This window comes from Mustelus asterias, chromosome 2 (genome assembly GCF_964213995.1).
Source record: "Mustelus asterias chromosome 2, sMusAst1.hap1.1, whole genome shotgun sequence".
In the NCBI taxonomy this organism is placed as follows: Eukaryota; Metazoa; Chordata; class Chondrichthyes; order Carcharhiniformes; family Triakidae; genus Mustelus; species Mustelus asterias.
The window spans coordinates 77,415,337-77,428,284 of record NC_135802.1 but is presented as its reverse complement, the minus strand read 5'-3'; the positions used below and the strand labels follow the sequence as shown (position 1 = coordinate 77,428,284).

General features: G+C 42.9%; 1 protein-coding gene across 1 annotated transcript in view; it reads right to left on the bottom strand.

Moving 5' to 3' along the window:
• Positions 1-12,948, bottom strand: part of hepacam2 (HEPACAM family member 2) — a 104,744-nt gene that overhangs the window by 42,317 nt on the left and 49,479 nt on the right. The window contains exon 4 of the mRNA XM_078227876.1: positions 4,915-5,211. Coding sequence (XP_078084002.1) covers positions 4,915-5,211 — 297 coding nt within the window. The remainder of the gene's footprint in view (positions 1-4,914; positions 5,212-12,948) is intronic.

Genomic DNA, 12,948 nt, shown 5'->3' with positions numbered 1-12,948 from the left:
AAGGCAGGGCAATTAAAAGGCCTCAAACTGAAAATTTCATCAAAATGAAAGCAAAATGTGAATCTACTATAATCAGATCACGCCCTCAAAGTTGATCCTCAAAATTTAGACCTGTTGCATTTCATCCCATCAGATTAACAATAATGTGGATTTTCATTGCCCCTTATCAATAAACAAACTCTACTGAGCAAATCTGTACTGCACGGTCATCATTTTTGTTAATACCTTACAACAACACAAGTCCTATGAACTGCAGATAAATCGTTAAGATTAACTGCTGTAGTTGTTGTTTGTGCATTATTTTCCTCTGGACTCATTAACATTGTAAGAGTTTTAACAACACCAGGTTAAAGTCCAACAGGTTTATTTGGTAGCAAATTTGGTAGCAATTTGCTACCAAATAAACCTGTTGGACTTTAACCTGGTGTTGTTAAAACTCTTACTGTGTTTACCCCAGTCCAACGCCGGCATCTCCACCTCATTAACATTGTACCATTTAGTACATTCGCGAGAGGGTTTGAACTGCAATCCAAGGTATGTAGGTACGTTAAGATGACGTATAGACTTCACTCGATGCAAATGCATAGCCATGTCAAGCGATACTGATTTAAAAAATAGGAAGTTTTTGGACAATTAGATCTATTTTTAATTACGGTTACCTTACAGTCGCCCTGATTATTTTGTCCAGAACGCTTTAGTTCAGTTTGAGGCTGAGTGGAGGCAGCATTATTGAATAAAGCAGATATCACTATGGCGATCCTGATTGCAGAAAAACATTACCAACAATGAACACCTGCTGTCTCTATTTACTTTTACAATACACCTGCCCCGCAACATGAAGCCTTAATGAAAGCAAAATGGAAAGGTGTGAAAAGTGCAGCCCATTCATCGCTGGCAGTCAGTTTATACATTACAATTTTAATGGATACTGGCACAATAATGAGATCCCAGTGAGTCTGAAATGTTGTTTCATGCAATTGTTTCACGAAGATAATTTTTTGGTTGAGGGCTAACTGAAATAAAGCAGCCAAGTCCAGTGAACCAGCTGAAAGAATTCAGAACAAGGTCATTTTCATTATCAAATGCAGTGGGACACAATATGGAATGTTGCTCAGTTACCAGAAAATAAAGCATATCCCAATCCTCTCTATTTTAGTATGTGTGTACATACATCTTCTTTCAAGGCAAAATCAGTTTGCACCTTGAGTAGCTGAGTAATAAAGTTAAGGAAGATCTCAGGTCATTGCCTGAGTCTTAGCCAGGCGTTGGTAATCATGTTATAGCTGCCCTTCATTACTGGATGAAAAAGGAAAAAAATTCTCACCTGGATGTCATTCAGTGTTGGTGGCTTTGAAGAACAGGATTAGGCACAGCTGTGATGCAGTTGTTAGCATTCTGATCATAATCATGTGCTATCACACAACACTTCATTTGGTATGTTGCAAAAGGGTATATGCCACTTCAGTCCCATTTTTCATATTTAAGATTTAGAATATACCTCAGTCAGATTTTCTTATTCTCCTCATCAATTTGCAGATGTGGGCATTGCTGGCAAAGCCAGTGTCATTGTCTCTCCCTAATTGCCCTTCAGAAGGTGGTGGGAAGCTGTCCTCTTGAACTGTTGTAGTCTGATGCTGCTAGGGATGGAATTCCAGGATGATAAGCTAGTGACAATGAAGGAATGATAATATAGTTCCAAGCCACTATCTGTGTGACTTGGAGGGGAACTTGCAGGCGGTGATGATCCCATGCATCTGCTGCCCTTGTTCTTCTAGTTGGTAAAGGTCACAGGTTTGGATGGTGCTGTTAAAATGCCTTGACTAGTGACTACAGGACATCTTGGTAAGTGGCACACTGCTGCGTCGGTGCACTAATGGTGCCGAGTGAGGTGCTGAGAAAGTAAAATGTTTTGTCCTAGAATATGTAGTCCTTTTGCCTGTTGTTGGAGCTGCACTTATCCAAGCAAATGGAGAGTATTCTCCCCGAGGTATGATCTAACCCCCAGGGAGAGAGACAAATAGTCCCTGGGGGAGAGGGACATGACCAGGCAGGGCCCTGGCACTGCCCCAGCACTGCCATTAGCACAGGTTGGCACTGCCAGACTGGTATCTGACCTGGCAGTCCAACCTGTTCCAGGGGGCAGTGTTGGGGAGGACCCTAATGAGAGCCTCATGGGTGGGGGTCTCATTTATTTGTGGTGGGGGCGGGGGAGCGGACATTGGAGCAGTGGGCATGCCAGCGATGACCGTTTGGGTGGGGGGGAAGTGTCCGCTGTGACAAAAAAAGAAAAAAGGGGTGGCATAGTAGTTAGCACTGCTACCTCACAACATCAGGGATCCGGATTCAATTCTGACCTTGGGTGACTGTCTGTGTGGTGTTTGCACATTCTCCCGTGTTTGCGTGGGTTTCCTCCGGGTGCTCCCATTTTCTTCAACAGTCCAAAGATGTGCAGGTTAGGTGGATTGGCCGTGTTAAATTGTTCCTTAGTGTCTCAGGATGTGTAGGTTAGTTGTATTAGCCAGTGTAAATACATGGGGTTATGGGGATAGGGCAGAGGGTAAGATGCTGAGTCGGTGCAGACTCGATGGGCCTAAAGGCCTCCTTCTGTATTATAGGGATTCTATGATTCTCTATAGTTCTATTCTCTTACACTCCTGTCTTGTGCCTTGTAGATGATGGAAAGGCTTTGGGGAACCAGGAGGTGCAGAATTCTCCACTGCAGAATTTCCACCCTCTGACCTGCTCTTCCAGCCATAGTCAATGGTCCTTGTCCAGTTAAGTTTCTGGTCAATGGCAACTCCCAGGATGTTGATGGGTTTCCTCCGGGTGCTCTGGTTTCCTCCCACAGTCCAAAAGACATGCTGGCTAGGTGCATTGGCCACGCTAAATTCTCCCTTAGTGTACCCAAACAGGTGCCGGAGTGTGGCGACTCGGGGATTTTCACAGTAACTTCATTGCAGTGTTAATGTAAGCTTACATGTGACTAATAAATAAACTTTAACTTTAACTTTTTAACCAACAATGGCAATGCCATTGAGCATCAAGAGGAGATGGTTAGATTCTTTCTTGATGGAGATAGCCATTGCCTGGCATTTGTGCGATGCACATGTCAATTGCCACTTATCAGCCCAACATGAAAGTGCAGAACACGCTGGATATGGACATGGGCTGCTTCATTATCTGAGGAGTTGTTTATAGTACTGTAGACTGCGATCAGTGAACAGTTTCAATTCTGACCTTGTGATGGAGGGAAGGTCATCAATGAAGTAGCTGAAGATGTTCAGGCCGAGGGCACTGCCTATCTTTCTTTGTGCTGGGTATGACTCCAGCTTGTGGAAGGTTTTACCACTGATTCTCACTGACTTCAATGTTGCAGGGCTCCTTGATACCACACTCAGTCAGAATAACCAATAATAAATCCAGCAAGAAATTTAGGAGAGTGATGTAAATGCTGACTCGCTACTGCATGGAGTGTTTGAAGTGATCAGCGGTGCTGGAATTCAGGGGAAACTGGATAAGTATATGAGGGAGACAGGAATAAAAGGCTATGTTGGTAGAGAGAGAGAGATGAATGAAGGTGGGAGGAAAAGCTTGTGGAGCATAAACACTAACATGGGCCAGTAGGCAAAAGGAGACTTGCTCCTGTGAGGTAATTTTTCATGTAAGTCGATGCAACGTTGGAGTTAGATTCTTGGAAATTGAATGCAGCAGAATAACTGGACCTATTGGGAAGAACTGTAAATATGACAGGACTGCAATTCACAGATAGGAGGCAATCTTACCAGAATTTGGCAGAGTGTTGGTTCCAGAGAGAAAAACAGTGTGTTTTCGTCCAGAGAAATGAGTCGATTTTCTCCCCAGATTTTACCACACTGTCAAAAAAAACCAGGTGGGCGAGTTTCATGCCGCCATGCAGAGGGACGGGGCCTAAACACACCAGCAAAGCCCGACTGCACTGATAGCAGGGTGCTATGTTTAAAGGGTGTCCCGATCAGAACATGAATAAACCTCCCTTCTGCTTCCCCCCCACCCACACAGTCAATGCCAGCGCCCATCCATGTCTGGCTGAATCATTTATAAGTGGCGTCGACGTGATGTTACAGCAGTGCGCCAATATAAAGCAAGGGAGCAGTTTAATTATATTGAAATCTATGGAAGTGTATTAAAATCAGGTTCACAGCCATTGTTGGTGTGAGTCAGATTATATTGTTGGCGAGGGGCAGCGAAGATCGGAAGTTGTGATCTCGCCGGCGAGATCCACGACGTCTGGGTTTACCTGCATCTTGAGCCCCCTTGGTAATCGTGCAGATGGCAAGAGTGGGCTCAATATCCTGCTCATAATGTAGGAAAATATCTTGGCATAATACAATGCAAATTCATAAACAGAAATGTGGTGCTCGTTCCATATATGTTTAATCATGGCATCATAGAATGGTTACAGCACAGGAAGAGGCCATTCAGATGGCTGTGTCCTTGTTGGTTCTCTGTAAGAGCTCATCCTACTCTCCTGCCCTTTCCTAACTGAAATTTTAAAAAACTAAAATGACCCACTCAGTAAGAGAGAGTGATTTACTGTTTGTAGCTGGGCTGTGAGATCAATAACCCTCGCCACACAATCATTCATTCATTTGCCAATAAGTCTTGAGTTAACATTTCTTGAGGCAAAACTATGATGATTCTCAGGAGATTCCTCATTCACACAAAGAAATAAATCCATTGTGTGTTTGAGAATGATAGCGTATTCAATGTATAATTAGCAATAGAATCAATTTAAATCACCTTAAGTTTTCATTAATCTGCAATTTAATTTATGTTCTATTTTTGACTATTCAAATTGTTTTTAAGAACACCCATGATCACATAATCTGTAAACCGTTGCAATTAATAAATTAATATCAACAAGCTTGTACATACCAGTAGCAGAGAGTATGAAAGTGAATTGAGTCTCATCCCGTTTGCCAGTGATATTGTTGTAGACACAGCACATGTAGTCAGCTTTCTCGGGTACTTTCTCAGACCTGATGTTTAACACTGGCCCCCACTGGATGGGTGTTGTCTTGTTGTCAGCTTTCTGGAACCACGAATAGACATTTGGTGGGTTGGAATTTGCTGAGCATTTAAACCAGACAGGCTCTCCTTTGCCAGCAGCGAACACTCCTTCACTAACTTTGAATCGTGGTTCAGACTTCACCATCAAATCATAGGGGCCATCTGAAAATGTTCAAGTGAAAGGAAGATTACTGGAAGAATTAAAAATCTTCACTCATTCTGCAAAATACTCTGTGATTATTCGACAATGTGATAAAACTTTACAGAATAAATTGAAGTTTGCAGGACATGAGTGGAAATCTGGGGCAGATTACCTGCCTGTTACAGAACCCTGAAAAGCTTGGAATAAAAGTCGGGCAGATTCTATAATGGGTATAATACCACCCATACTGTGAAGATCAACACGGCCCAATATAAATGTAAGTACGTTGATTCTATTTGTAATTTAGTTCCAGTAAATAGTCCTGACTCAGTGTTGCAGTTGAATATCAATTCACACTTTATCCATTTGTTGGGTCTGCTGTTGGAATCATGCACCTGAGCGGATCTCTATCCCTGTAATTGGCTACTGCTGGCTACATTACTCAACCTGATTTCTCATGTAATCCATTTCTGCACTTTGGTCCGTACGGATCTTCTCCATCAATGGAGAAATCATGGATGGCATTAGGGCCAGACAACACACTTCTTTCCCAAACAGGTCATCCTGGAATTTCATCCTTGAACTGAGGATGGGGAGTTAGGAAACCGCCTTGCTAGGACCCTCTGCCCTGGGAGAAAATGCTCACCAAGGCAGGATTTTCATTGTTGGGGGGCCATGTACGAGCTGGGTTTTGGCCAACCGACCAGGGACGAAGTGTGGAGGCAGTTATAGGGGCTGCCAGGTATGGAGGCAGGCTGTTTAAAAGGCCCGCCTTGCTACCAACGGACTTTTTCCCAGAGAAAAAGAAACACAAAGGTCCTCGAGCCTATACCCCTCAAACCCCCTTGCCCTTCCAAATGCACCCATGCCACCTCATGTTCTCCACATGCCCCATGGCCTCTTGTGTCCCCTGTGCCAAGCTCTGGCACTTCCACATATATTGATCCACCATACACTTTCTTGAACTAATGAACACCATAGTGTGAAGTTACAATGTGTTAAAGAATTCTTCGAAAAAATTGTAATCCTTTGATCACTCCTCAATGCTTGAAAAAAGTCTGGACAAGCTAATAAAAGTATCAATCATTCCAGCCCTTTGCACTTTCAGAAACCACAGACCCACAAACGCTTGAAAGCACTTAAGTTATGTAAACAAACATTGTGCAATTAACTAGAGAGATCAGAGAACCTGAGCTGGCAATCAAACAATGTTTCCTCTGGGGTGCAGTTGTTCTATTATTCTAATAGATGCCTGGGATCGAGCCTTTAATCCTTCACTGCAGTGTCTGTGGTCTATGAGATGATTAATTATTTTTAAATTATGGACAATCTACTACTAAGGAGTCACATAACTGCTAAAGTTTTGGAAATGACTCACTGATGGCACTCTCACTTTTATACCTATGATTCTGGCTTCAAGCTTCATTCCAAAGACTTGATCATATAATCCAGGTTGAGATTTTAGTGCAGTACAGAGGGAGTGTTGGACTCAAAAAGATGTTGTTGCCAGATGAGACAGTAAACCAAAGCCTCATCACAGGTGGATGAAAAAGATAATATGATCATCTTTGTAGAGCAGGGAAGTATGCTGGGCAACATTTATCTCTCAATCAACGTCACCAAAACAGACATCTCCTCATTTATCTCACTGCTGTATGTGGCACTTTGATGTATGCAAATTGGCTGTTGTGCTTTCCTACACTACAACAGTGATTATATTCTGAAACAAGTTCATTGATTGTGACGTGCCTGAAACATCTTGAGGTTATTATATCTGGTGGCACAATGGAGGGGCGGCACGGTGGCACAATGGTTAGCACAGCTGCCTCACAGCGCCAGGGACCCGGGTTCGGTTCTTGGCTTGGGTCATTGTCTGTGTGAAGTTTGCACGTTCTCCCCGTATCTGCGTGGGTTTCCTCCCACAGTCCAAAAATTTGCGGGCTAGGTGGATTGGCCATGCTAAATTACCCCTTAGTGTCAGAGGGATTATCTAGGGTAAATGCATGGGGTTAATGGGATTGGGCCTGGGTGGGATTGTGGTCGGTGCAGACTCCATGGGCCAAATGGACTCCTTCTTAATTGTATATATCATAGCTTTGCTAACTAATTTAATCCATGTGTCTTTGTAATTTCTTCCTCACATCGACACAACTTCTTATGTGTCCTAACTTGATGTCATTTGAAAACTTGGATATCCAAGTTCTCTTCATCCAAGTCATTAATAATTAATATGATGCCTCGGGAACACAATTTATTACATTCTGCCTTGCAGAAAACAAACTCTTTCACCGACGGCACCTGTACCAGTTTGATGGGCTGAATGGCCTCCTCCTGCTCCTATTTCTCATGATGTCTCTGAAGCAGCTATCTAGTTAGTCCTCTACTCATGTCCTTAGCCAATCCCCTTTTCTTTTTCAAATATTTATCTACTTTCCTTTTAAAAGTTATTATGGTTTCTTGTAAGGCATTCCACATTCTGAATCCTAAGTGCACTAAAAGGAAGTATTTATAATGTTTCTGTGCATAGCAACCAGAACAATTTTACTCCCTTCTATCACATTGTAAATAATGTAAGCAGATTGAGAATGTGTGGCTTGTGACCTTTCACCTACCCTTTTAATGACTGCACAATATCAAAAAGTACAAACATAAAAATCATTGTAAACACAGATGCCTCATGACTGAGATAAAGGTCGCACTGTGGATTATTTTCCTTCATGAGACTTACCTGACTCCAACCTCCAACTATTTCTTTATTTAAGCTTACTATTTCCCAACTGGTCTTCCCCTTCAAAGCTTACTCCTTTCCACCACAAAATTATCATCAGAAAGAATATTTGTTGCAAATTTATTATTTCAATATTTTATGTGTTCAAATTATAGAATATTAACCCTTAAAATTATACCAGAATCCAGATAGCAGCTGAACATTTTACAACATCTGCAGAAATTTTAATCGAAGCCATATTATTCCAACTATCATCATTAAGTAACCTAGAAACAAACATTCCCGGCAAGAACACGGTACATTAAAACCAAAATGTCGGACTGTATCTTACCACCAAAAAATGATGAATTGCGATTGCACCAGAGATGAAAATGAAAAGAATCTGAAACAGGAACTGAGTCTATCTTGAATATGCCGAATCCTAGTTTTAACAGAGGTGGGTTGAGGGGCAGGCATCCAACCTAAATATTAGAATGAAGCTGTGCGATATTAAGTTTATATCAGTAGGTGTTAATTGTCCGTGTTTTTCCATTCAGGCCTTGAGGCATCAAACATATAACATGGGCAAATTAATACCTCCACAGTTAAATACTGACTTCACACCCATTATTCAGTATATTATTTTATTGTGAAAGTCTGGTTCATGGTTTATATGTTTTAGAACTTTTAATGTTAGTTTAAGATAAATGGGAAATCCAGATTGAGAAACTGGTAATAATAACTCTGATGTAAATGTAATTCAAAGAAGCTTGGAGTTAATTACACATAAACGGTAACTTAGTTTATCTTCAAGGTCAGAGTTAATAGTGTGAAAGCTATAAGCATTAGGGGGTCTTCGGGCTAAGATCAAGTGTAGTATGGTCGGCAGCCCATGGTCGGCCGCACTTGGTTGAGGTCATTGGGTTACACTGAGGCTTCGTCAAAGTTTCGGTAGGGGAACATGTGGCAAATAGTGACCACAACTCTGTTAACTTTAGGATAGTAATGGACAAGGATGAGTGCTGTCCTACAGGCAGGGTGCTAAATTGGGGGAAGGCTGACTATAGCCGGATTAGACAGGAATTGGTGGATGTTGATTGGGAGAGGATGTTCGAGGGTAAGTCCGCGTCTGGCATGTGGGAGTCTTTTAAGGAACTATTGATAAGGCTGCAGGATAGGCATGTGCCTGTAAAAAGGAAAGATAGGAAAGGTAGGATTCGAGAGCCGTGGATAACCAGGGAAATTGAGGATCTGATTAAAATGAAAAGGGAGGCGTACGTTAAGTCCAGGCAACTGAAAACAGATGGAGCTCTGGAGGAATACAGAGAGAGTAGGAAAGATCTCAAACGGGGAGTTAGAAGGGCAAAAAGAGGTCACGAGATGTTCTTGGCAGGCAGGATTAAGGAGAATCCTAAGGCATTCTATTCATACGTTAGGAACAAAAGAGTTGTCAGGGAGAAAATCGGACCTCTCAGGGACAAAGGAGGGGAATTATGCTTAGAACCCAAGGGAATAGGGGAGATCCTAAATGAATACTTTGCATCGGTATTCACGAAGGAGAGGGGCGTGTTAACCGGGAGTGTCTCGGAGGGAGGTGTTGACCCGTTAGAGAAAATCTCCATTACAAGAGAGGAAGTGTTAGGTTTTTTAGGGAACATTAAAACTGACAAAGCCCCAGGGCCTGATGGCATCTATCCTCGACTGCTCAGGGAGACGAGAGGTGAAATTGCTGGGCCTCTGACGGAAATCTTTGTCGCTTCTTTGGACACGGGTGAGGTCCCGGAGGATTGGAGGATAGCGAATGTGGTCCCGTTGTTTAAGAAGGGTAGCAGGGATAACCCAGGAAACTATAGGCCGGTGAGCTTGACATCCGTGGTAGGGAAGTTGTTGGAGAGGATTCTTAGAGACAGGATGTATGTGCATTTAGAACGAAACAATCTCATTAGTGACAGACAGCATGGTTTTGTAAGAGGGAGGTCGTGCCTTACACATTTGGTGGAGTTTTTTGAGGAAGTGACAAAAACGGTTGATGAAGGAAGGGCCGTGGATGTCGTCTATATGGATTTCAGTAAGGCATTTGACAAAGTCCCACATGGCAGGTTGGTTAAGAAGGTTAAGGCTCATGGGATACAAGGAGAAGTGGCTAGATGGGTGGAGAACTGGCTTGGCCATAGGAGACAGAGGGTAGTGGTCGAAGGGTCTTTTTCCGGCTGGAGGTCTGTGACCAGTGGTGTTCCGCAGGGTTCTGTACTGGGACCTCTGCTATTTGTGATATATATAAATGATTTGGAAGAAGGTGTAACTGGTGTAATCAGCAAGTTTGCGGATGACACGAAGATGGCTGGAATTGCGGATAGCGAAGAGCATTGTCGGGCAATACAGCAGGATATAGATAGGCTGGAAAATTGGGCGGAGAGGTGACAGATGGAGTTTAATCCGGATAAATGCGAAGTGATGCATTTTGGAAGAAATAATGTAGGGAGGAGTTATACAATAAATGGCAGAGTCATCAGGAGTATAGAAACACAGAGGGACCTAGGTGTGCAAGTCCACAAATCTTTGAAGGTGGCAACATAGGTGGAGAAGGTGGTGAAGAAGGCATATGGTATGCTTGCCTTTATAGGACGGGGTATAGAGTATAAAAGCTGGAGTCTGATGATGCAGCTGTATAGAACGCTGGTTAGGCCACATTTGGAGTACTGCGTCCAGTTCTGGTCGCCGCACTACCAGAAGGACGTGGAGGCATTGGAGAGAGTGCAGAGAAGGTTTACCAGGATGTTGCCTGGTATGGAGGGTCTTGGCTATGAGGAGAGATTGGGTAGACTGGGGTTGTTCTCCTTGGAACGACGGAGAATGAGGGGAGATCTAATAGAGGTATACAAGATTATGAAGGGTATAGATAGGGTGAACAGTGGGAAGCTTTTTCCCAGGTCGGAAGTGACGATCACGAGGGGTCACGGGCTCAAGCTGAGAGGGGCGAAGTATAACTCAGACATCAGAGGGACGTTTTTTACACAGAGGGTGGTGGGGGCCTGGAATGCGCTGCCAAGTAGGGTGGTGGAGGCAGGCACGCTGACATCGTTTAAGACTTACCTGGATAGTCACATGAGCAGCCTGGGAATGGAGGGATACAAACGATTGGTCTAGTTGGACCAAGGAGCGGCACAGGCTTGGAGGGCCGAAGGGCCTGTTTCCTGTGCTGTACTGTTCTTTGTTCTTTGTATGTTTCATATGAAGCAATTTTTTAAAGTGGCATCTCGGCCTTTTGGCTAAGATGCAAATGAGCTCAAGTCTTGGAGGAGGAACCTCCCCCTTCTCCAATCAGCTTGGCTCATGTAGATCAGGCCCAGGACAGGGTGGTTTGGTCGCTCGCCCTGTCTTGTCAGCCTGGATCGGAAATGTCTCAACTTGTTGAGACTCTGAATTGGATTTGATTTGATTGAATTGGAAAAGTATTTTAAAAAAATAAGCATTAAGGGGTCTTCTATCTTAGCATAGCAGAGGCAAAAGATCAGCCCTTACTTCAAAAAAAGAATACATATGTAGTTTTCAGATGAAAGGAAGCTAAAACCAGCTTTGTAAACTAAACATAGATTTCTTTATGTACCTAGGGAGTCCAGATAAATGACATTGAACTCCATTCGCATTATAGACTATTCAAATTGGTTACAGAATGAAAGAGTAGCGTATAAGGTAAAATATTTCACTTACATTTCTGTTTGGGAACATCCCAAAGTATGCCATGTTATCTAGAGACAGACTGTGGAGATGGAATGTTCTTTTGTTTAAGTTATCTATGTGTGTTTGCTGATAGAATCAACAAACACACATTTTGTTTGAGGTTGTATCCTCAGCCCCCTACTGTCCTCCTTATACACCTATGATAGTGTGGCCAAATTCCCCTAAAACTCAATTTTCAAGTTTGCTCACGACACCACCATAGTGGGTTGGATCTCAAACAATGACGGGGCAGAGTACAGAAATGAGATAAAGAATCTGGTGAACTGGTGCAACGACAATAATCTCTCCCTCAATGTCAAGAAAACAAAGGAGATTGTTGTTGACTTCAGGAAGCATACTGGAGAACATGTCACTGTCTACATCAACGGGGATGAAGTAGAAATGATCGAAAGCTTCAAGTTTTTAGGTGTCCAGATCACCAACAACCTGTCCTGGTCCCCCCATGCCGACACTATAGTTAAGAAAGTCCACCAATGCCTCTACTTTCTCAAAAGACCAAGGAAATTTGGCATGTCAGCTACGACTCTCACCAACTTTCACATATGCACCATAGAAAACATTCTTTTTGGTTATATCTTGGCTTGGCATAGCTCCTGCTCTGCCCAAGACCACAAGAAACTACAAAAGGTTGTGAATGTAGCCCAATCCATCACGCAAACCAGTCTCCCATCCATTGACTCTATTTACACTTCCTGCTGCCTCGGAAAAGTAGCCAGCATAATTAAGGATCCCACACACCCCAGGCATACTCTCTTCCACCTTCTTCTATCGGGGAAAAGCTACAAAAGTCTGAGGTCACATACCAACCAACTCAAGAACAGCTTCTTCCCTGCTGCCGTCAGACTTTTGAATGGACCTACCTCGCACTAAGTTGATCTTTCTCTATACCCTAGCTATGACTGTAACACTACATTCTGCACTCTCTCCTTTCCTTCTCTATGAACGGTATGGTTTGTCTGTATAGCGCGCAAGAAACAATACTTTTCACTGTATACTAATACATGTGACAATAATAAATCAAATCAAATCAAAAGGAACAGATAGAACAAGTTTCAGCTTTGCTGTAATGAAGACTGCAACTAATCAGATTGAGAGAGAGGCCACAGGAGATGATAGTCAGTTAGGCCTGCCCTTTAAGCAGAGAAATTACTAACTTCATTCTTCAACACTTGGAATCCAGGAGGGGCTTGATCTCAATTTGGATTTTGTGAGCTGCTGGAGAATTTGCTCTCGCTTTCATTTAATGGAAGAAATCTACAGCGGCCTTCACAGAGTCTTGTAGCAGAAAACAGTCAACAGTTACCTTGGA